We start from the raw sequence: 25,219 nt of genomic DNA, 5'->3' as shown, positions 1-25,219 counted from the left end.
TTAACGTCCCCGCCTTGAGATCACAAATTTAAAGTTTTATGAGATCCCAAATACTTGAGCATAAGGTATGAAGGTATGTGCTTAATGTTTTCGCCTTGAGATCACAAATTTGAGGCTTTATGAGATCTCTAACACCTGAGCATAAAGTGTGAAGGGATCGGATGAGTTTAATGTCTCCGCCTTGAGATCACAAATTGAGACTTTATGAGATCCCAAATACTTTGACATAGGGTGTGAAAGGACAAATTTTGTCCACCTTAAAGCATGAAAATTTAAAGATCTTTTTAAGGATAAATCTGTGAAAAGGTCAGCTTAAGGTGCAAAGAGACAATTTTGTGTACCTTAAGATATGAAAATTTAATGGTAATATTCTTACGGTGCAAAGGGATGGTTACTCGTGTCCGTCTTAAGAAAGGTAATTTGAAGGTATTCTTACGGCTTAAAGGGATGGATACTCAACCCCGGCCTACGAAAGGTAAATTTAAAGATCAAGACAACTTTCAAACTCAACGGCTTTAAAGAATTTGACTTGCAAACATGGTAGATCTGAGACCTCAATTTTTAGGCATGAATAGTTTGCAGACTTCGTCAACAATTTACATTCTTTAACTTGCATACATGATTGCCTTGAGACCCCAACTTGCAAACTTTAAGAATTTAAAGACCCCAATTTGTATACTTGAAGAATTTGAAGACTTCAACTTGTATACTTGAAGGATTTGAACACTTCAACTTGCAAACTTAAAGAATATGAAGATTCCAACTGCATACTTAGTTGATCTGAGACCCCAACTTGCATACTTGAAGAATTTTAAGGCTTCAACTCACATACTTGGTTGATTTGAGATCCCAACTTACAGACTTGAAACTTTTTAAAAACTTCAACTTGTAACATTGGTTGATTTGAGAGCCGAACTTGCATACTTGGAGTGTGACCATGCAGTTTGTGGACTGTCAGATCTAGGTGACTCGAACGCAAGATTTGGGGTTGATAAAAGATGAGACAAATATGAGATGAGCTCCTCAGCCCGAGGTTCAGTTGCCAGAGTTATTTGAGGGACCGACCTTAGAGTTGGGTAAAGAGGGTTTAGCCCTTGAGTCAGGGGCTTCTAAAGAGGAGCCTACAGTGGCTGCCACTACATCTGTCACACCACCTACTAGCATTCGTATCGGAGTCCCACACCCATGGTCTTCGGGCATGGTTACGATCATTGCGGAATTCCTACATGAGTTAGTCCAGCACCAAACGTAGATCGAGATGCAGTTAACACAGTTGATCCAACCGGTGAAGCCATGGATTAGAACCTCTATTACTCGGGCTGAGGAGCGAGTGGCTATGAAAATGTAGTCAATAATTCACGGGGTAGCTCATTACACAGTCCGGTAGATGCTTTTGGGCGTCGTGTGATTGAGCGGCTTAAGGATGTGCAAAGTCTAGACTTGCAGGGTCTACTGGCAGAGGTGGCCCATCTTTTATCAGCCATCACTTCTTTGTCCACCACACAAGCACCAGTCATATCCACCTTCCCTATGTCAATGTCGGATGCCCTTCTGATTGTAGTTGATTTATTTGCTGATGAATTGCTCTCACCAACGCAAGGAAGTGAGTGCACACAGGAAATGATGTTGTATATGAGGATGAGTCCGAGAGAGCAGCGAGAGGCAGAGACGGCCAGGCAGAGGTCAATAGTCCACGAGCAGTTGAGAGAGGATAGGAAGCTGCAGCGCATTGCTGGTGCTTCTAATTTGGAACCAACTATTGATGGTACCACCCCAGTAGTATTAAGACGCCGGGTGAGACTGCACATACGGATATCGTCGTTTAGGCGATACATGTATGCCTTCACCTCTATTATTTTATTTTTTTTTGCATTGGGGACAATGCACAATTTTTGATGGGGTGGGGGTAGTCTGTATGCCTTGACAAGTATCGTGGTGAAGTTTGAGTAACCAGAGTACTTGTCCAGGTTTTTGTAAAGTATCTCGGCAAAGTCTGAGTAGCTTAGATACTTGCTTGTGTCCTTGGGGTTTTCTTGTTGTGTTCTTTTTGCGAGGACTTTAATTTATGTTGAACCATCATGTTTAGGATGTTGTTGTGAATGTAAAAAAAGAATAAGAGCTGATGCAAAAATCCATGGTATGTTTTTATTTGAAATGAAAATTGAGACCCCTCCGAGTTTTAATGTGTTGTGTTTGTTGCTTTGATAGTGTGACAATGTGGGATGTTTTCATGACATTACGTATATTGATGTGACAAGTGTAACTTAAGCTAGGGAATAGACCTGATAGTTAGTAGTTAGTAGCAAGACTTTGTGTCATGTTTGAGTGAGCTATTTGCATTATTTTTACTTTGTGTGTCAATCTATAACTTGTTCCGTTAGTCTCACCGAAATGACAGGAGTGTTGGTTAGGAAAGGATTATAGGCCATTTTTGAATATACTCCACTTTGCCTAAATGATCGACCAAATAAAATTAATTATTACTTGATCCACGACTTTAAGCCTAAAAAAGATCTTTTTTGTGTTACCCCAATCACCTTTTCGGGTTTTTTTGTCATGTAAGCTTTTATTTTTGCCTTGGTCCCTTCTTGGACATTGTGCACCTCAACTTAGGTAAAATGCTTAAGCTGAAGATGACTACTATAGAGGTTATCTGAAAAATGGGGTATAAAAAGAACAAGTGTAAATGAAAAAAAAAAACAGATGTGGAGATACTAATATAATTTTTTTTTAAAATCAAAGAGCTGCTAGAAATTACTGGCGCATCTGGAAGTCGATATGGAAGAATGAAAAATGGAGAAAAGGGAGGATAAAAGTTTGGCGAAAGTGAAGTAAAGACATTGTACCATTCTCGAGCCTACGTTACAATCCAAGTAAAGTCCTATAGTGATCCTAATTCAATTGTCCAAAAGTTAAGATATAGAAAATACGGGCAAGTCTATGATATTGTACATGCATGATTTGAATTTCTTTTGTAAGAGTGAGTGTTACCTAGTCCCCGATTTTGAAAATCATGATATTGTGTGCAAACATGACTTCTTTGTGGTGAGGATATAAGAGTAGCATTGTTAATTATTGGTTAGATAGGTGATTGTTGTTTGTGCATGTAACCTTGTCTGTTAGTATGATGATGCCATTCATTGATCCGCATGTGTTAGCTTAAGAACTTGGTAATTTACACGGATTATAAGAAAAAGGAGGACGCCGTGTTTTGCGAATTCAATTGTTGAAAGCCATGTGGTTGATGTAGGTTCTTAGTCTTATTTTGCTAAGTTTGTCGTGATGTGTTAGTTGTGTCAGTTGCTTGAGGACAAACAATGATTTTCAGTTGAGGGTGTTGATATGTTGTGGATTTACGATACTTTTAATGCTTAAAACTTAAGATTTGTGTATGTTCTCCTGTGAAATTTAGCAGATGTGATGAGTTTTTGTGTTAAATTTGCAGAAAAATAGGACTCAAAGGCTAAGTGCTAAAAAATGGTGATGCAGGACCATCTACGAGTCATTCTATGAGTCGTGATTTGATCCACGAGCCGTAGACGACAGTCATAAGTAAGATTCAGAAAGTTGAAAAAACCCTGAGTCTACGAAGAGACAGTACGAGCCATAGAAGGGAGTCGTGGTCAAGATTCATAGAAGGGTGTAAGAAGTCTAATTTTTATGAGGGAAGAATACAAGTTGTAAAAGGTTTCACAGATTGTAGTTCTTGTCCGTGGAAAATTCTTGAGACTATGAAGTTCCTGCTATCTACGATAGGCTTCCACGAGCCGTAAAAGAGGCTACGACCCATAGATTGGTTTGTAAAAAATGTCAAACCCAACTTTTGTAGTTTGATTTGGATAGATTTTTAATGTCTATAAATACTTTTCCTATTCTTTTATGGATTATGTTCGTTTTAGTTCTGAAAATAGAAGTAAACAACTACTTTGCTTTTATTCTTGGATTTTGGAGCAAAACTACAATTGGATCTTTGTTTTTTTACTTTGAATTTCAAACTCAAGATTTTGGATTTGTACTGTTCATCATGTAAGTGCATGATTTCGTTAAATTTAATTATTGTTAATTGTTATCATACAAGTATGAGTAGCTAAATCCACAACTAGAATTGTGGGAACCATGAATAATTAACGAAGTAGACCTAATTTTTAGTAATCCCTATAGAGTGTGCATGCATGCATTATTTTTCTCTTTACTTTGATTGCTTTTTAATAGATGCATACATTTGAACTCGCCTTATTCTTACTTGCCATACCAATGAGGTAACGAATGAGAAAATAGATTATACAACGAAGATTTGAGGCTATCAACCCTCATCTAATAGCTTTGCCTTGTCTGGAAATAGCTAATTTGAAATTAAGGGTATGGATTAGTAAAACAAACACTCGTAGATGGACCAAGATACGTGGTGATATGCACTTATTTTGGGGACCAACCACTTAGGTGAACCTAACTTACCGATCTTGCATGCTACACACTAGAAAATGTTACTAATATCTGGTCTTACTAAGTTATGACTTCATGGTGATCACAAAACTCTAATTTCGTCTTTTATTGATTCAAAACCAATGAAATTGATGTTTATTACTTGTTGGTTGCAATAACTATAGAATTTGATTTGTTACACAACTCCCCTTCGAAAATAATATGACTAAGAGCCCAAATAATATGACTAAGAGCCCAAATAATAAAAACTGAACTGAGTCAAAACCGTATTGCTTGTGGGATCGACTCTAACCTTGATTAGGTTCTATATTTGAACAACAACCACTTTATACTTATTTTGGGAGGTGTAATTTGGACGTATTTGCCCACCATTCTCACTTGGATTTGGCAACATCCGGGAAATACCTTAATCATGTCATTAGGGTTATAATTAACATAGGAAACTTAGATGACTTTCAAAGTAAAATACACATTGTACTATTCCTTAACAAAAAATGTCCCATTAATGTTTCTTGGTAAACTTTTTAACAAGGCAACTAGTAATGCGTATTACCAAATATGTTGCACCATAGAAAGAAAAAAAAATGTGTGATGTTCGAAAGTAATTGCAAGAGTTTTATATTCTACTCTTTCCATGTTGCACAAAATAAGATTCATCAGCATTGGCTAAACGATCTTGAAACATAGCCCACTCATTTGTACACCTCTCTCTTACCTACAATACATAGTTTCATTACTTTAGCCAATACAGTAATCAAATAATGCTTTTTATCTATTATTTCAGCCATAAAATAATTGTTTCAAAATATTCAGTCACTTTTTATGGAAAATTAAGAAAACACATTTGATGCTTTTCAACTCAAACTTAATTACACCAAAAACGCGTATTGTCATTAATTGTTTACTTACGGAAGAAATAATTGTTAATTTGACAACTACTCTTCATGAATAATGCTACTCCCTCCGTCTCTTTGGCATGATACGAAGTTTAAGAAAGAAAATGAAGAGTATTAAATGTTGTGGCCTAAACGACTTCCTTGACCATTTGTGTGGCTATAAATCATGGGGAAACTAAGCAAATACCCCATAAAAGCAAAATAATTACAAATTATATCCCTTTTGGTATCATTAAGGTTTTTTGTTTAGAAATTACTCATTAGCCAAGAAACCTTGATGATACCAATACATTACCGATTTAATATCAGTTAAGCAAAAATTATCAGCCTTAATGATACCAATACAGTATATGATACTGATTTAATATCAGTTAAGTGAAAATTATCATGCTTAATGATACCAATACAATATATGATACTGATTTAGTATCAGTTAAGTGAAAATTATCAGCCTTAATGATACCAATACAGTATATAATACTAATTTAGTATCGGTTAAGCGAAAATTATCAGCCTTAATGAATGAGGGGTATGGATATGAGAGAATGGTATTTCAGGAATTACATTAGATTTGAGTATGAACTTGTAATTATTTTGGATTTTATGACCCATTTATGTAGTTTCCCCATATATCATTTCATTAAGGATAAAAGGTGGATTTTAAAGTTAAATTGTTTTCAACTATAAAATGTGACATTCTTTTTGTGACGGACCAAAAAGGAAGGTGTGCCACATAAATTAAGACATAGGGAGTATAGGTTAATGAGTAAGTCAAGTAACTTTAAACAACAGATGAAAAAAGACAGGAGGGAGTATGATATATAGTTGCCAATATAAATTTCAGGCAATGCATGGACATGCTTACCCCTTCCCAAGGAGCTTTGCCATTCTCAGTCTCACCCTGTGATCCAAAAGAAGAAAAGGAAAACAAGAACATGACAAAGAATTAATGATTAATGAATAACTCAAGCATGATATATATGCAATCTATGAGCAAGTTTGTTGTCCTATACAAAGAAATATGGCATGGTTATAAAAACACAAATTCAACGCAGGACATATACTGTAGGATATATAGCCACATATGGAGAAGAACAAACTCTCGGGATGTTCATGGTCATATTTGGAAGAAAGCAACTATTTCTCTTCTCCTCAAGAAGAGAAAGTAATACAAAGGGGTCGAAAATCTTAATAGCTCACTTAATTGACTATCTAAACTTTCACCTTACTAGTGATGGTTCAATTCCCCACCTTGTAATCCCCTTCTCAATTTTCCCTCCCCCTTTGTTAGCCAAAATGCAGGGATTCTCAGAGGAATCTGAGGTTTTAGCAGTTGGCCAGGAGTTTTACCGAGTTGACAGCTATGGAGGATGAGAAGAGAAGAAGATGAAGAATAGAATTCAATAGGAAAAGTATACTTGTATATTTGAATTGATGTTTCAATCTGTAATGATACAATTCCTTTTATAGAAATGAGAAAGATTCTAATTTGCTAACTGCTTCTAACTAATTCAACAGCCGGTAACTAACTGCTGATATGACAAAACTAACTAGCTTGACCTGATTCATTTTTTGAGTAGCACCTTACCCCATTTAAAAAAAAAAAAAGTAACACCTTACCCCATTATTGTTTTAATTTTTAAAAAGTAATACAAGATTAGGTCATCTTTCCACAAGTTCAACAAAAGGAAGACAATATTAAGTCCTACTCCTGTGTTAGTCTTTAGACGATGCTTCTAAAGACTTTTACAAAATTATCAAATAGCAAACACGAAAAAATCATAGGATTAGATTCTTTTATGGATGTTCCTAATTGAAAGGAATGAAGATAAACGAAAGGAGATGAATAGGAGATGTTATTTTTTTTTTCGATGGACAAACTTTTAATAGGGAGACAAAGGGTTGGATAAGGATGAAACGCATGCTCTTTCCATAAAAAAGTGGGTAGAATCAGAGGGAAGGAGATCTCATCAGATGAAACATTTTTTAACCCTTGGGATGCAGCCCTTCTCTGAACCCTACTAACATGGGATTCATTGCGCACCGGGCTACCCTTTTAAGAAAAACTCATTTCTTTGTTTATCTTCTAATGAATCAAAACTATAATAATATTCTTATTTTTCCATTTCCTACCTTTCCTCTTTTCTCCTTTTTGGCTACTTTCGCATTCTTTCTCTTGATCAAAACCACCCATTGAGGTTGTGTTAGGTATGAAGGAAATGCTTTCCTAAAAAATAAGTTTTCATGTTTGTTTGGTGAGCTGAAAACCTTTTTTGGAAAATAAATCAAATCACATCCCGTCCTTTACCATCCCATGAAGCCCTTGCTGGCATGGTTAAGCATTCCCAACGTGCTTCAGTTGGGGTTTATTAGCTGAGCTTTGAGAAACACCAGGTGTACTCTAGGGCCTTTTATCATTAACCTGGTAAATGACTTCCCTAGGGTCAAAGGGACGTCCTTTTCCACTAATTAAAAGAAAATATTTTCTCAAGTATTAAGTGCAACAAAACATGAGAAAATTGGAAAATATTTTCCTTCGTACCAAATACACTATAAGTTTTGGTGGTGTTACACAACACTTGCCATAACAATATATAGGCCACACTTGATCATTATCATCTCAAGCACTCGGGAAATTCCAGGTGGTTGATTTCAACTTTTACATATTTAAGGAACAGATCGCTGGCTGAAGAAATCACAAACGGAGTATGAAATTGGTTGGGCAAGTAGGGTAATGCATTGACTGACCTGACTCCCAAATAAGTAGGGAAAGTTCCCCACATAACAATAAACTAATTACTTCACAAATAAGTAGCTTTCCGGAAATGAACATTGACTGACCTGACTCCCAAGAGAAGGAACAAATTGATGTACTATCCACTGCGAATCAACAACGCCAATTTTTTCATGAGCAGGCTGCACTAACCATGGAAAAGAAAATTAGGATTTTGCCAAAGTAACATATCTCAAGTAAGTTCGCTGCAGTTCTCATTTTACCACAGTGGAATCCTTTCCCACCATTCTATTACAAATAAAGAATGTATCTGGAGGAAATAAGAAATAATAACCTCTACACATCTTCTCAATGCAAAATCCAATCCCCATCCATGCACCAAATCATTCTATAATCAAATCAAGTACAAATATTAGTATAAATTGCATATGAAATAGTAGAAGATACTCATGATCAGGGTGATTTCATCTTGAATGGATTATAACGACTAAAGAGTAATAATGACATTGGTAGTTAATGCATCTGATCCCTAGAGTCTAAGGAACTACCTGAATCATATGCCAAACACATCGCCATGCTTCTCTAGAGAACACAGGAGCCATTATTTCAACAAAGCTGACCAAGAAATCAGATGAAAAGTATGATAAATCCTATAAAAATATGCAAGGGCTCAAGATATGGTTTGGAGTCATAATTCTTTTAAATGTCTGATTTTCAGAAAATAGAATTTATGCACTTGGAAAAAGAAAATGAGTGCAGTTGGCACATTCAACCCTGAAGAAAGGCAGAAACAAGCTAACTGCCTCTCAATATTAATGTGTAAAACATGTGGAAGTAGGCAAGTAGAACTCATAGAGACATATACGGGGAGGGAGTAGAGAGTGAGAGAGAGAGTACGCTGCACAAGGAGGCAAACGTGGATTACTGCACCAGCCTGGTTTCTCATCAGTATTCCTGTTAATCAATCCACACAAAAAGTTTTACACGTGGAGGAACATAAGCTAATTTATACAGACTCCCATTCAAAGTAAGTGAAAATAAAGTAAAATTTGAGATGGAAAGGATTAACGGAATATGTTACTTGTGAACTTCTCTATCATCCCTCCTCTTAGTCATTTGCCATGTCAGTCCACTGTTGGGTTCAAGACCAGGCTGAGAAATCTCAAGACCATGTCTTTTAACTAGTCTAATATACCTGGCATACTCAGGTGTCCAAGATTAGTCCAAAACAACATATATACGAGAAAACACAGATACTTTCACTTTTGAAAATGAGAAACCAACTAAGACATCCAGGGAATAGCGCATACTTCTCTGCATTGAAGTTCTCAACTCCAAGATCTTCATCCCATATAAATATGTAATCATAGGCAGCTACTACATCAGGATGTAAAAATCTCTTTGCATACCACCTTATAAAGGCAAGAGAAAGACCAATATTAGAATAAATCTTGATGAACACAAGTAATTATATCCAACAGCATCCATTTCCCTTCAATCGATCAGCTTGGTGGAACAAAATAATAGAACCAAATATGTTAGTTAAAATAGTTCTGTTTGAATAGAACAAAGTTATTCTTTGATTGTTGCATCAGATAGATAAGACTTAAAAATCACAAAACTAATAGGGAAATTTTAAGTCTTACCATTTGGTCTGCTTCCTAACACTGATATGAACTGCACGCTTGGACCACTCAAACTCATCCCACTCACTTGTTCGACCATCATAATGGAAAAGCAAAATTTGAAAGTCCTCTGAAAACTAATTAAGGCATAGAAAATAAGATCACACTTGGAATGCATTGTTAAGTGAAAGAGACAAAGTAGTAATGATATCGCTTCATTGTTATTACCTTTTTAACAGCTGCATCAATGTTGTCCTTTTGGTTCAAACCAACAGTAAATGTCACCAAGTACTTTGGCTTCTTTATTAGATCCTAATAATTTCACAAAATTTATAAGACAAACTGCACCTAAATATAAAGCACCAGGAAGTAATACATAAAATAAATGTGGGAAATTTTATGACAACCTACATGCTTCTCCTTTCTGTTAATGCAAATGTCCAAATGACGCTGGAAGTATCCATTTATTTATTTTTCAAAAGTGTAAATTGCACGTATCTTACACTATACAATGAGCAGATATTCCTTTTCATTTTTTTCCCCCAAAATTGAAGTTAACCAATGATTATTGACACATGTGTTCATACCTTACTTGGTTCACCCCACAACCTTCTCAGATAAAAATCTGATTCAGGGACCACAATCCGTGGTGGCAAGGACTCTGCACCGCGAGGATTTGTTGGAACATATATCTAGAAAATGAAATGGATTAACATTTTATAGATGCTCTGATCTCAAGTCTATCATGGCAGTCGAAACATATATCATTATCTCCTTACATACGCAAAATAATCATGGGATCAACAAGTGTATCCTCAAGTTTCTCTTATTTCTTCAAGCAACCACCAAGCTTATTATTGAACCAGTAACTAATATAAGTTTGGATACTTCAGAATATGAGCTATGCATATAACCATAAGAATGTCCCAATCATAAAATAGTGCTTTTGATTCTGATGTTACTATACTCAGTTGTCTGTACATGGAGATACAAGTTTAATGAGAGATGTAAGAATAATACTTCTTAATACCAGAATCAGTATTATGGAATTTAAGGATAATTTCACTATACGAGCCATATTAACTAGTTGGTATTAAGAAGTATTTTTTTTTTTTTTTTATCAAAAAAAATACTTCTTAATACCAACTAGTTAATATGGCTCGTATAGTGAAATTATCCTTAAATTCCATAATACTGTATTCTTGGCGGAGCTTGCATTATTGTAAGTTTTTGAAGCTTTCCTAGAGCACCTTGAATATATTGGTGCATATGGAGATCTATACAGTGTTGTCAAAGGCGAGATGAATCCCTGAAACGAGGCTCAAAACGTGTTAAGCGCTGCACTTCGCGTTGCTTAATGTGCACTTCAGTGTCATCATCAAGGTTCTAAGACATACTTTTCCTTGCCAATGAACCTCTTTTGAAGAAGCAACACTAAACAATTGATTCTTCACTTTATAGTAATTATTTTTTAATTTCTTTGTTCATATATTTGTCATTCAAGCTTATAAACTATTAGTCCTGGACTAAAACATATATATATATATATATATATATATATATATATTTGTATTTTTTTCTCTTTATTTGCGATTTGCTCTTGAAGCCCCAACGGACCTTAGAATTTTTTTGCACTTTTTGCTTTTTTGATAATACTGGATCTATACAAGATATATTCAACCCATCTCAAAATAACCTCTCTTATTCATCCTCTATAGTACTATTTGCACTATCAATGGCCGGTGTTAACATAATCCAATCTGGTATGACAGCATGTGCATCTTACTATTTGTATTTCTATGAAATACACCTTGTAAATATTTTGGGCTTTGACGTCCATATAACATTGCTAGTTTCACAATCATTCTATAGAATTGGGATTTGCTGGTATCTTCTTAATTTTGCACTTTCAGCCATCTTTCTTTAATCTTATGTTACATCTTCACAAGTCATGCCACTCTCATGAAAAACTAATCCAGATATTTGAAATGTTCGTATTTATCCACCATAATTCATATAATCTCATATCACCTTCATCTTTTATGAGGCTAACTAAAGATACATGTAATCTGTCTACTTCAATTGATCCTAAATTCTATCTATCTTGTGTTCTCCATAGATCTGGTTTTGCTTGACACACCAACTAGTCTCATTAATTAAAATAATATCATCTGCAAATAACAAGCACCATGGAACCACATTTTTTATATTATTGGTTAGCTCATATATGACTAAAGAAAAGTAAGTACGAGTTGAGAGCCCCAATTGGTGGAAAAAACCCATAACCTCTAGTCAGCTCCACTATGCAGCTCAAAGGAGTAAACTGACTATTATAGGGAACTCCTCTGTATTTCCTTCAACATTGTGGGATTGCTTCTTCGTACATATCCTTTATGAAATTTATAAATTTGTTTACACTTCTATTTCTTCTTAATCATCCAGAACAGATTCTTCTTCGCAATTTATCATATGATTATCTAGTTCAATGAATATCATGTTGCGAACCTTCTTCCTCTTCTTATAAATTGCATCAATCTTTTTACCAAAATATAACCTCCCACACTATTTACCAAGCATGAATTCAAATTGATTCTCTGTCACCTTGTAATGTTTCCACATCTATGCTCTATCAGTATAACACAAGTTTCATCATATCACTGATCATCTTAATATAGCAGTAGCTCCCATAACTTAAATATCTGTGTTTATATGTCGACGCCAAGATAATTTCTCTTCACTCATTTGACATATTCAACTCCTTAATATTACATTAAAACAATTTATTAGTCATACAACCTTGAACTCTCTAATGAACTTGTAAGCCTTTATATGGATATCATCTAGACCACAGGAAAAGGGAGAGTTAACAACTATAAGAAAATCAACTTTTGAGATCCAACAGCTACCAAAAAGAAGGCTTTTACAACTTAAAATAATCACAACTAGTTCTTTTGCAAATGCTGACTTCCATTATATTTAAGACAGAAGAACATGGATGCAAATGAAAAGGTACAAGAGCCGTTAATTATAAAAATAGATATTTATCGACATAATGACATACACTTAAGTAGTACTAATAGCACAATGGATCCATTTGGTTTTATGATTTTGTTTATTTGGAATTACATGTTTTCAATATTCAACACCGTAAGGAAGAAAGATACAGATTACAAGAGTTTTGCATGACTTTACTGGCCAAATTAATATACCATTTGTGTTTTACTGGAGTCCCCAAAGTTCATACGCTAGACAAGTAAGACAATAAGGTAGAGTTGAAGATAAAGAGTAGAGTATCCAAGTGAAATAAGTACCTGTGGAGTTACAAGATGCTCTGGAAAAAAGCGTTCAATAGAAGGTCTACGATGGTCATCGCCAAACGCTAGAGATGATACAAGATTTGAAGGTAAACTAATCTACAAAAGATACAAAAGAAAAATTTACAAGGAATGATAAATGTTTCTTAATCACCATCAGAGCAGATATGGAAAGATTGGGCTACCTTACCTTTGTTAGAGAAACATATGGAGATGAAATGCCAATAAAATATCCTAAAACCATTCCCATAATTGACGTTATAACTAGTCTGGATCTATCGTTCGTTCTTCTGAAAGTCCCACTGAATCAGAATAAACGAAAAAACATGGTAACTCTAAGATATATGAATAGATCACAAGCTTGAGTTCAAATCCAAATGTATAATAAAATTGATTCTAGTGCAAGTATTGTCCACAAACCTGCGGTACAAGGTTGTCATTGTGATAAAAGTTGCGTAATCCAAAGGTTAGCAGTTAGCACTAACCATAAACAAATTCCTTGAGCATCTTCAGCATCCTACACTTTCTAGAATAAGCAATCTTGTCATGCCAGAAGAGCTGAATCTGTTAATCATTGGGGAAATGTGAGATATTCCCAGTAACCTGCATAATTTCATGTCTTCGCCAAATCTTTATCTCCACATATTAATCAATAGAGCAAAATCAAGGCGATAGATCTATGTAGGCAATACCAACTAGTTTAGATTAATATGTTAATTATGTTGCTGGTTTGCTAAGAGTCTTTTCAGTGTGCATGTTTAGAGACTTGTACGTTGGCAACGTCTACTGTTGGAGAATCCAAATTATTGAGTATTAGAATGAAAAAAGTCTAAATATTCTCGTAATCGAATTCACTGAAGAAGGCCTCTAAGAGAAACCAATTAAGCTATTCGTAAGCTCCATCAGAGAAAATTTCGGGAAGAAATAAGAAAGCTAGTTTTCAGGTTCCATGCTCACTCCCGTCTTATTGCTATGTGAGCCAAATTTCTAAGATCAAAATGTTAGCTAAGAAGAATATTCAACTTCTAGTTACAGTGAATCATTCAAATCAACTAATTCTACTTTTCAATCGGAAACTAGTTGAGGCAGGCTATGTCATTTCGCATTATTTAGGCTCATTTGATGCCAATGCTAGTATTTTTTGAAGAAATAAAACTCTCTAAATCTCACAACTATCCTACATTACCTTACAAGTTTCTAACATACTGATAAGACTTCTAGTGAACACAAAACACAATGTCACTTCAAGTTAGGATTTTCTTCCTAATTTCTAAACAACCAGACAAAAAAACTACCTGCAGTCCATATTATTTGTCTTTTAATATTTTTGCACTCCCTTAAGAAAAACATTTAGTAGGCATTTGGAAATAATTTTGTTTGAAACTTGAAGGAAAGGAGTTTTTGGAAAACGAAGTTAGAAAAATGGTATTTAGAAATTGAAGTTGTGTTTGGACATGAATGAAAAAACACATTTTCAAAAATCTAATCCAATGAATAACCAAACAAAGTTTTTTATTTTATAATATTTGATAAAAGGGAGGAGGGGGAAAATCTATGTCCAAACAACTCCTTAACATCCTTAATCATTTAATCATTTGATCATTTGTCTAAACTAATACCCTTTATCTAAACTAAATCAATTTACCAAAATGATTAAATTAAAGTATACGGTATCCCGGACAACTACGCTGCTCGGATTCAACATGAAAATTAGGCAAAAGGCAGTTGGGTGCACAAAACATCCTTGTGTTAGCAGGGTCTTGGGAAGGGAAGCATCTATGTAGATACACTACCCATATGCAAGCATTAGACATTAGTGGTTCAACAACTCAAACCGGTGACCTATACGTCAATACACAGAGACAACTTTACTATTGTTCCAAGACTGCCTACGATTCAACATGAAAATTGATTGTTCAAAAATGTGTGTTTCTAGTCCCAAAAGACAGTAAATTCCAGAAAATCATGATTAAATTCAGTATCATTTCTGCAATCGTCCATTTATAAAATTGGGAAAAATATGACAAATTAGTGGAATGTATAGAGCATGCAAAAGTAAATTAGGAAAAATTAAGATCGCAATTTAAAAGGTTAAGAGTGTTGATAACTTACAGATTTTCACTGAATATTTCAGATGAGATCTGGTTAAACCTTCATGCCATCATGGAACTTCATGCCAAATGAATGGAAAATACATCAAATCCCTCTAAACTATACCCATTTTTGCTAATTTCATACTCCGAGGATGTTTGAATTGAATTATTTCAAGTGTTTCTGGCTTTTAAGCTTTTAAAGATAAAAATATTTTATAGTGCGTACTTTTAGGTAAAAAAAGTACAAAAATAAGAAAAGCTAAAACTTGAGTATTATAATGGAATTTTCGATAACGTAATTTCGGTATTCGATTTTTAAAATATTACACTATTACCATACTAATTTATTTCGGTATGATTTGGTATATTAAAGTTGATTTTGGTTCTACGGTATGGTAAATTAGTAATCATAATTTGTTTAAGTTCGACTAATATATACTCGTATAATAGAGTATTATGACTTCGACAATTAAAAAAATATCTCAATTGTATCATACTAACACATTACACATGTAGAAATATACATGCAAAATAAAGTACAAACAACTCCTTTTGTTAATCAATTACAATTCAAATACATTTCAATCAGAATAGAGTTGTCAAAGTTTCAACTTGTAAGCATTTAGTTTATACTAATACAAGGTTGCATATTTGTTAGTATTATATATATATATATATATATATATATATATATATATATATATATATGTGTGTGTGTGTGTGTGTGTGTGTGTTATTTATGTAACTATATACTTGGGTATGGTATTCGATATTTCAGAATGTTATTTCTAAATATCAAATACTTTACCGAATACAAAAAAAATTAAAATGCATACCATATACGATACCAAATACAATAATACCAAAAATCACGATATTAAAAATTTCAATATGGTATGGTAATTCGGTATATACCATACTATGCCTCCCCCCTCCCCCCCCCCCCCCCTCTACTTATGACTTTTAACTTTCAAAGTCAATTCAAACTGTAACACCTCAGATTTCAAAAAGAGAAAAGATTGCATAAATTGCAGCTATCTACGGGTCGTAGACCAATCTCATAAAAAGGGGGAAAATATTTTTTGAAAATCAAGTCCCATTACCTTATCCTACGGTTGGCCATGACGGTCCATCGTATGGTCTACGGATCATAGATAGGTTCCGTAGAAACAATTCATACTTGGAGAATTTTTGGGGTTAAGGTTGAGTTCTACGGTTAGAGTCTACAGACCGTAGAAGGATTCTGTTAAAATTGAGTAAATATTAAGGTCTCAGTACTTGGTCTACGGTTGACCAGTACGAACCGTAGAAAATTCGACGGTCCGTAAGTCAGACCCGTAGACTAGTCTGACGGTTAATTCTTAGGGGATTTTGGGTCTTTTCTTAAATGTTTTAAGCCTATACTATGTCGATTTGACCTTTATCCAAAGTCCTATATAAAGACTTTAAGTCCTAAATGTACCAACTTTAAACTATTTCTCCTATTTCCTCAAAAACCCAACCAAATTCATTCTCCCAAATTCCCTCTCAACCTAAGGAAGAAGAAGAAGCTACGGTTCTCTCCAAGGCCTTCAATTCACCATTCATCTTGTGCTTTGAGTAGCAAGGTATGCGGGTATTCACCCATAGAGTCCGTTCCTTTATGTGGTCCCCAAGGTTTTCAATTTCTCAACTCAATTTCAATTGATCAAATTGTTGGAAAAATGGGGTCTAACACAAAAATATATATGGTCAAAGTGATGGAAAAATAATGACACCAATAATTTTACGTGGAAACTCTTTTAAATAAGGAAAAAAACCACAAGCCAAGAGGTGCAACTGATATCACTATAGTAAGGAATTTTACACTGTGTAGTCACGAATATAATACTCAAAGTGATTACAACACACTCAAAATGAATAACACTCTTTTGATTTCCACCTTACTAAAATATCTCTCATATTATATTTTTCTTCACAAACTATTTTTCTTGTATAGTCTATGGAATTCCTCACTTTGCTCTCAAATATTTTTTTCTCTCTATCTTGGTGTGTCATGAACTGATGAGTTGATGGCCCTTTTATAGAATAAATTTGCAACTGTAAATTTCAACACCATCCACAATATGTTAAAGTTGTGCCACCGAAAGTTTTTAATTGTTGTGTTTCTCAACATTTGCTGCCACTGCAAATTTGCCAACCTTGCCAACCATTGACAATTGCAGCAACAATTGTTGAAGTCAATAATGGGGATGGACCCCACAAATCTCCCCCTCCAGTCCCATTCACCGAAAGGAGGTATCTCCTTTTTCTTTATAGAGAGCTCATACCTACACGTTGTTTTCATAACTCAAACTTGTCTTTCAGTATCGTCTTGGTCAACATATCTGCAAGATTTTCACTTGTGTGGATATTTTTGATCCACTTCTTCACGAATCCAATGATATTTGACGTCAATGTGTTTTGTCCTTGCATGGTACTTGGAGTTCTTACTCAAGTCTATTGCACTCTGACTGTCACAATAGACAATATACTCCATCTGATGTAAACCAAGCTCTTGAAGAAATCGCTTTAGCCATATCATCTCCTTGCCGGCTTCAGTAGCCGCTATATACCCAGCTTCAGTTGTAGATAGTTCAACACACTTCTGCAACTTTGACTGCCATGATATAGCTCCCCCTGAAAAATTATACAAATATCCAGTAGTGGATTTTCTATTATCAAGGTCACCTGCCATATCAACATATGTATAACCCTTCAAGATTGAATTTGATGCTTCAAAACACAAGCATTCATCTGATATTCCTCTAAGATACCTGAGTATCCACTTCACAACTTCCCAATGCTCTTTTTTCGGATTGTCAAGAAATCTGCTAACAACACCAACTGCGTGAGCAATATCAGGTCTAGTGTATACCATTGCATACATTAGACTTTCGACGGTAGAGGAATATGGAACTTTGGCCATGCTCTCTTTTTTCTCCCTAGATGTAGGACAAATCTTCTTGCTCAACTTCATATGACCAGCAAGAGGTGTGCTAACAGGCTTAGCATTCTTCATATTGAAGCGCTCTAGTACATGTTCAATGTACTTCTTCTGTGACAAATAAATCTTCCTTTCATCTCTGAGATGAGTAATTCTCATGCCCAAAATTTGTTTGGCATGACCCAAGTCTTTGATAGCAAAAGACTTACACAACTCTTTCTTCAACTCGTCAATCTTTGAAGTATTCCTGCCCACAATTAACATATCATCCACATACAACAAAAGGATGATAAAATCACCGTCAGAATTTTTTTGTACAAATACACAATGATCTGATGAAGTCTTATTATAGCCTTGCTCCCCAAAACAAATTCAAACTTCTTGTACCACTGTCTAAGAGCTTGCTTTAGGCCATAGAGACTCTTTCTGAGTTTACACACAAAATATTCTTTACCTTCTACTTTGAAGCCCTCACGTTGTTCCATATAAATCTCTTCTTCTAGGTCACCGTGAAGGAAAGTCGTCTTCACATCCTGTAACGACCCTCAAAATAAAGTAGGATAAAGTAGAGCCTCACATGGGTTTTATGCATTAATAGCTTGTCAAAATAATGAAGAATAGCCTTGTAAGTTAGTTTTAAAGAGTTTGGAAGTCAAACGTCAAGGGACGACCAAGACGTTCGAAAACTAGTCTTTTACGTGTTGGTGTGTTCTAGTATGTTGTTCATGTTTTATGTGTTGTTTGGAGTCTAAAATCAGTGGAGGTGACCCTAGTGTTTTAATAAATATTTTTAGGGTCAAAACATTTGGATACGACACCTCGGGGAGGAGGACCCCAACCTTGGCCAAGCAAGCTGCCAAGGCAGCTTGAAGTTATGCATGGAGGGAGTGGCTCCGCGTCGCAGACCTGCTCCACCAAGGGCCAAAAAGTTTGATCCGCGTCGCGGACACATCGCAGACTCTACTGTCTCGTAATTTAATTTCCAGAAACTTGTGGGAACATCTCCGCGTCGCGAACTTGATTCCCGACGAAATCTGCAAAAATAAAACTCAAGTTTGACTTGTTTAAAAGGTCCAACTAAGTGAGGGGTAGTTTGGGTACTTTGGGAAATTATTATAAATGATTATTCTACCTATTTTAGGGTATTTTAAGTTGGTTAAAACCCCTAAAACCTAAAATTAGACCCTATTCTTCAAATTGACCCTTCCCTCTCAAAATAGATTCTCTCAAAAACTCCATTGAAGACCTTGATGAAGCTCAAGCTAGAAGATGGGTTTTCAACTGATTTCTCCTTCAATTTCATGGGTCTTCAATAATTAAGGTATGGTAACTATTGATTCTTGAATAACCTCTCATTCAAGGAGTTATATCAAAGATTTTCAAAAGTGATTCAAAGACCAAAATTCCCAATTTTCAATCTAAACATGGGTTCCTTGTCAAACAATTTTCTAAATCATTCTATTGATGAATTAATGTGGAATTAAGGTTTTAAGATAATTTTCTAAGGAATTCTTAAAGAACCCATGATCCCCAAATTCTAGAAAATTGGCCTATGTGTAGGTCTTTGTGAATATGATCTCTATTGGTGAAATTATGTTTAGATTAGATTGTATTGATGTTTCCTATGATTATCTATACTTATTCATGTTGAATTGTTGGTATATTGATGAGTTGAGAATTATGGCCTTATGGGCAAAGTTATGGGTTGATCCCTTTGTTTATAGAATTGTACTTAGATTATGTTTATGTTAGTGAATTACATTGTTGATTCCTATTGCTATCTATGTCAATTGATTATGAATTGTTGAGGATTGATCCATGGTGATCATGGCTTGGAGAATTGGTAAGTTGACCTAACTTCTAGTCTATAGTATGAGAATTGATGTTGTATGGTTAATCCACTTATGGTGGAGGTGTTTACTTCTTGAAAAATTATGCATGTTGAGATCATGGCCTTGAAGTCAATAAATGTGAAGTGAATTGATGATTATGATGCATATGCTTATGAAGTTGTGTTATGAAGGTTATGTATGAAATCATCAATGCTAGCATGATGGTTAAAGTATGTTGATGATGAAGAGTATAATGTGAATGATAATGTTAGGGATAAGGTGTGGTCTACATGATTGATTATGTTAAGTACTATTGTGGAATGACCCCTACCTATATGACCCATATATGAATGTTTGATCATATACATGTTAGGAGTACCTATTCAATGTTGAATGTGTCCTTGTCTCCTATGATGAAGTGTGGGTGTGTGGTCTAGAATTCCTAAAGGATTTATATGTGAATTGCTCATGAAGTGGGGACATTGTGAATATGTTGTGATCCCTTGAAAGGAAGTGCAATCAATATCAATGTCGTTGCTATTATGTCACTATGAGGACCAATATGCACGCACACACACTCTACATGTATAACTATGAATATGATGTGTTATGGTGTCTATTGAAAGGTGAACTCTTATATGCACCCTTATATCTTATTATGAATGCAAAGTGTATGATTAGCAAGGTACGAATATGTGTTGTATAGAGGTGTTTATGTGAAAGGCTTTCTCACATATGTACACACACACATGAATGAATGAATAAGGTTATGATAATCTAGTGAAAGTGAGTCTCTTGAAAGGTTTCCTCAATTGTACTCTAAACTAGACTATGTTATGAATATGGTATGATTATGTGAAAGGTCATTCTCACATAATGTAGGTTCTATGATGAAAGGTCATTCTCATCTTAGAAACCTTTGAGCTATATGATATGAGGGATTAAGTCCCTAAAGCCTACTTTATGAACTAATGTTAAATAAAGGCTTAAAGATGTTTAAAAAGGGAGTTGGAGCTTAGCACCAAGTGAACATGAAAAATGAGAGTGGGGGCAACACGTTTAGCAAGTCCGGCTTCCCACAAGAGAACCTTCACGTTTAGCAAGTCTGGGTTCCCAACATAGATGTTGTCTCATGAGATGGAAACCTCCACGCTTAGTAAGTCAAGGTTTTCTAGTAGCAATCTCCTTGTTCCATAACTACGTGCCCCGGTAAGTCTTGGCTTAGTGGATCCACTAGATAGCTATTATGTATGCAGGTCCTACTTTGGCAAATAGTACCCTCTCTTTTCGGAGTGGGAGTAGAACACCGTATTCCATGTAGCTCACATGGTCTATGTCAGTTATGACGATGTCTCCCGAAAGTTAAGAAATGAACTAAGATAAGATTTGAACTCTAGTCATGATTTCTTGAAGAGTTACTTAGTGTAGGTAGGACTATGGACCCTACTTATGCATTGCACAAGTGTACTCTAAGGGAGGTTATGATTAGGCTCTTTATGTAATGAAGACTATGGTCTATGTATGTTAATATGAAAGCATGTTATGGTTGACATTACTTATGTAAAGACATGAAGTATGTTTATGCATGTGAATTACACTTATGACTTCTTAATGGGTTTGCTTAGTATATGTGGGGGTATGGGACTCCATGTGTACATTGCACAAGTGATCTTATGAAGGGGTTGTGAGGGTGGTTTACCTATGATATGAACTAAATAGGTTATGTCTAATGATGTAGTAAAGTAATGAGTCCTTATATGATGTTATGAAGTATGTTGGTCTTATGTCTAAATAAAGATGTTATGACTTGTTGAATATGATGTGCCTAGTCTATGGTGGCTTCCTAGGAACACTTGGTGTGAGTAGTATTATGGGATGTTATTTGCACATTGCACTAGTGTGACTTGGGGGTTGTCTTAGGTGATGGTTCCTATGTGAAGACTATGTCTTATGGTGTGCTTATGACTCTATGAATATATGTGGTTGGATTGATGAAGGTTATATGTAAGTTCACCTTTGGTAACCTTAAGGCGATACATTGCACCAAGTATTCCCTAAGGGTTGCTTGAGGAAAGGAGTTAATATAAAGAGGAAGGTAATGTATTGTATGCATTGAATGTGCCTAAAATGTTATAAGTGGCTCTATGTGCTATTATGAATGGTTTCCATGTGTATGATGATGTATGTGGTCTATATTGTTCCTAATGTACTAAATGTTCTTTAAGTTTCTCTAAAAAGGCATGATGCATGGTTTCCAACTAAATGTCCTTTTAAGAGCATGTTTTGCATGGTTATCATACTTAGTGCATTCTTGTACTAACACCATTCTTATTCATTTTTTTACACCAAGTGTAGGTGATGGTGACAAAAGGGTCTTTCCTAGAAGTGATGAGCTTGACTTACTATTCCCAAGTTCGGGTATGTCCTTAAAGATTCAAGGACCTTTATGTTAAAGAGTTTCCTTAAGTTCAATGTATTAGATAGTAGTTTCTTTTGTATTGTAAGGGATGTGTCCTTCTTGTGTTGTAGTCATGTTTTAAGATGGCTACCTTGAGACGTAATACTCCGATTTTGTATTAAAGGTTTAAATGAGGTGACTTTTAAGTCTTGTGTTATATTATAGAAAAGTTTTAAATTTTCCGCTATTTTTCTATGATAAATGCTATGACGAATGCTAAGGGCTTGTATAAGACCTCCGAGAGGTCGAATACGCCGGTAACGACTAGGGGGTGCTCTCGGGTCGTTACACATCCATTTGTTCAATCTCTAAATTAAGACTAGCAACCAAACCTAGAACTGTACGAATCGAGGAAATTTTCATAATGGAGAAAATATTTAGTCAAAGTCAATACCCTTCCTTTGACCAAATCCCCTAACAACCAATCTAGTTTTGTACTTGGCTTTAAGTTGTGTTCTTCAACTTTAACTTTGAACACCCACTTGTTCCTCAAAGCTCTCATGCCTTTGGGAAATTTCACCAACTCATAAGTGTGGTTCTCATGTAGAGACTTCATCTCATCTTGCATGACTTCAATCCATTGATCCTTGTTCTAATATTCCATGGCCTCCTCATAACATTCAGGCTCTCCCCCATCAGTGAGTAATACATACTCATTGGATGAATAACGAGAGGAAGGAACCCGTTGTCTTGTGGACCTCCTAAGCGGAATATTTAATTCGTCCACAACTTCATGAACAAGAGGATCATCAATAACAATATCATTGTTATTATCAACATCAACATGTTGATTTGATACATGATTATGGGCGTCACTATGATCATTAAGCCCAACAACATCATGCATACTTATGTGAGGAACTTCATCTAAATAAACTATGCCATCAAAACTTGAAGATTCTAGCTTCTCTGATTTGTCAATATCTTCAATTGTTTGATTCTCCATGAAAATAATATCACGGCTTCTCACGAGTTTCTTCTCAATTAGATCATATAGCCTATAACCAAATTCATCAAAGCCATATCCAATGAACTGCCTTGTCTTGGCATCTAACTTTGACTTCTCATTTTTCGGCACATGTACAAAAACTTTGCAACCAAATACTTTTAAATAGTCATAAAAAACATCTTTTCCATACCAAACTCTATTTGGCACATCACTTTGCAAAGCAACAGTAGGAGATAGATTAATAACATGTGCAGTGGTCAATAAAGCCTCACCCCAAAATGAGTTTGGCAACTTTGCTTCATAAAACAAACATCTAACTCTTTCCATCAAGGTCCTATTCATCCTCTAAGCCAAACCATTAAGTTGAGGAGTTTTGGGAGGAGTCTTACGGTGTCTAATACCTTGATGCTTGTAGTATTCGTCAAATGGCCCAAAATATTCACCACCGTTATCAGTACGAATAAATTTCAGTTTCTTTCCAGTTTCTCTTTCAACTGAAGCCTGAAACTGCTAGAAGACACCTAACATTTGATCTTTAGTCTTCAAGACATAGACCCAAAGTTTTCTCGAGCAGTCATTAATAAAAGTGACAAAGTCGAGTGCACCATCCAATGTCCTTGTCTTCATTGGACCACATAAATCAGAGTGCACCAATTCCAGCAACTCTGTCTTTCTCGAAGGAGGATTAGACTTTATTTTATTTACCAGCCAAGCAGTGCTCACACTTTTCTAATTTAGCACTTTGCAAATCTAACAATAATTTATTTTGTGGCTAGAACATTAAGTCATTTGTCGATGATGTGGCTAAGCCTCTTGTGCCATAACATTAAAGAGCTATCGCTCTCAATCGCATTCACCATATCAACACAAGCAGAAGTCGTAGTCCAGTATAAACCACGACGTTTGTTACCACGGGCCACAACCAAAGAACCCTTAATGAGTTTCCATTTTCCATCACCGTTAGTATTAACATATCCTTCATCATCCAAAACACAAACAGAAATCAGGTGCAGACGAACATCAGGAGCATGTTTCACATTGTTCAAAACTAGTTTAGTTCCAATACTAGTTTCCAAACAAATTGTACCAATACCAACCACCCTAGAAACAGTCTCATTACCCATACTCAAGGTTCCAAAATCACCATGAGTATAGGAAGAGAAAAAATCCTTCCTTGATGTCACGTGAGATCGGCACCGGTGTTCACAACCCAACTTGACTCATCACAAGCAATACTTATCATATCCGCATTAAGGATGGTAACAATATCTTCAGTGATAATGGTGGCTAGGCAATTTTCATTGCCATCTTTTTTAGTTTCCTCTTTGTTTTTGTTCTCCCTCTTCAACTTCTTGCAGAACTTCTTTATGTGCCCTTTTATGCCACAATGATAGCACTCAATATCCTTAAGTCTGCCTCAAGATTTTCTCTTATTTTTTTCTCTATTCTAAGAACCACGTGTTTTGTTTCTTCCTCTGAAGCCAGTTATCAGGACATCGACGAAGAAGAGCCTTGAGATTTTCTTCTCATTTCTTCGTTCAAGACACTACTCTTGGCAGAATCCATAGAGATCACACCATTCAGAGAAGAATTTGACAATGAAGTTCTAAATGTTTCCCAAGAGTCTAGTAGGGAACCAAGTAAAAGCAAGCCTTGAATTTCTTCATCAAATTTGATGCCCATAGCAGATAATTGGTTCATGATCCCCCGAAAATTATTCAGATGGTCTGTCATCGGAGAACCATCATGATACTTTAAACTCAACATCTGCTTTATTAAGAACATTTTATTGTTTCCAGTTTTCTGAACATACAAACTTTCAAGATGCTCTCAAAAGGTTCGAGCATGTGTCTCCCCCGAAATATGGTTCAACACATTATCGTCAACCCATTGCCTAATGAATCCACAAA

At 35.4% G+C, this 25,219-nt stretch overlaps 2 protein-coding genes across 3 annotated transcripts in view; both read right to left on the bottom strand.

Annotated features, from left to right (window-relative positions):
* Positions 1-5,019: 5,019 nt before the first annotated feature.
* LOC125835356 (uncharacterized) lies at positions 5,020-13,521 on the bottom strand. 2 transcript variants are annotated; one of them, XM_049514474.1, is made up of 15 exons: positions 13,433-13,521; positions 13,203-13,314; positions 13,010-13,111; positions 10,286-10,390; positions 10,110-10,148; positions 9,927-10,010; positions 9,720-9,835; positions 9,384-9,485; positions 9,155-9,268; positions 8,971-9,027; positions 8,622-8,688; positions 8,408-8,461; positions 8,181-8,255; positions 6,205-6,240; positions 5,020-5,158 (listed from the first exon to the last, which is right to left on the bottom strand). In XM_049514474.1, the coding sequence occupies exons 1-15, from the start codon at positions 13,450-13,452 to the stop codon at positions 5,060-5,062; spliced, it is 1,182 nt and encodes a 393-aa protein (XP_049370431.1). In that variant the 5' UTR covers positions 13,453-13,521; the 3' UTR covers positions 5,020-5,059. The 2 variants fall into 2 exon arrangements, with proteins under 2 accessions (XP_049370431.1, XP_049370432.1); XM_049514475.1 differs by lacking the exon at positions 10,110-10,148.
* The window catches only part of LOC125835362 (protein CNGC15b-like), a 38,591-nt gene continuing 26,891 nt past the window's right edge, over positions 13,520-25,219 (bottom strand). The window contains exon 8 of the mRNA XM_049514479.1: positions 13,520-13,615. The gene's annotated coding sequence lies outside the window, so the exon portion shown is untranslated. The remainder of the gene's footprint in view (positions 13,616-25,219) is intronic.

The sequence above is a fragment of the Solanum verrucosum genome, unplaced genomic scaffold (assembly GCF_900185275.1).
Source record: "Solanum verrucosum unplaced genomic scaffold, falcon-dt-bn FXZP01000098.1, whole genome shotgun sequence".
Lineage (NCBI taxonomy): Eukaryota > Viridiplantae > Streptophyta > Magnoliopsida > Solanales > Solanaceae > Solanum > Solanum verrucosum.
Note: the sequence above shows the minus strand (reverse complement) of the source record. Positions and strands in the feature narration are given on the sequence as shown.

Excerpts from the sequence above, each read along its gene's own strand:
- LOC125835356 (XM_049514474.1), bottom strand. The coding sequence starts at position 13,452 with ATGACAACCTTGTACCGCAG. Across the intron at positions 13,112-13,202 it reads CATATGTTTCTCTAACAAAG|ATTAGTTTACCTTCAAATCT; the intron begins GTAAGGTAGCCC and ends TATCTTTTGTAG. Across the intron at positions 10,149-10,285 it reads TGTGGGGTGAACCAAGTAAG|CGTCATTTGGACATTTGCAT; the intron begins GTATGAACACAT and ends GGATACTTCCAG.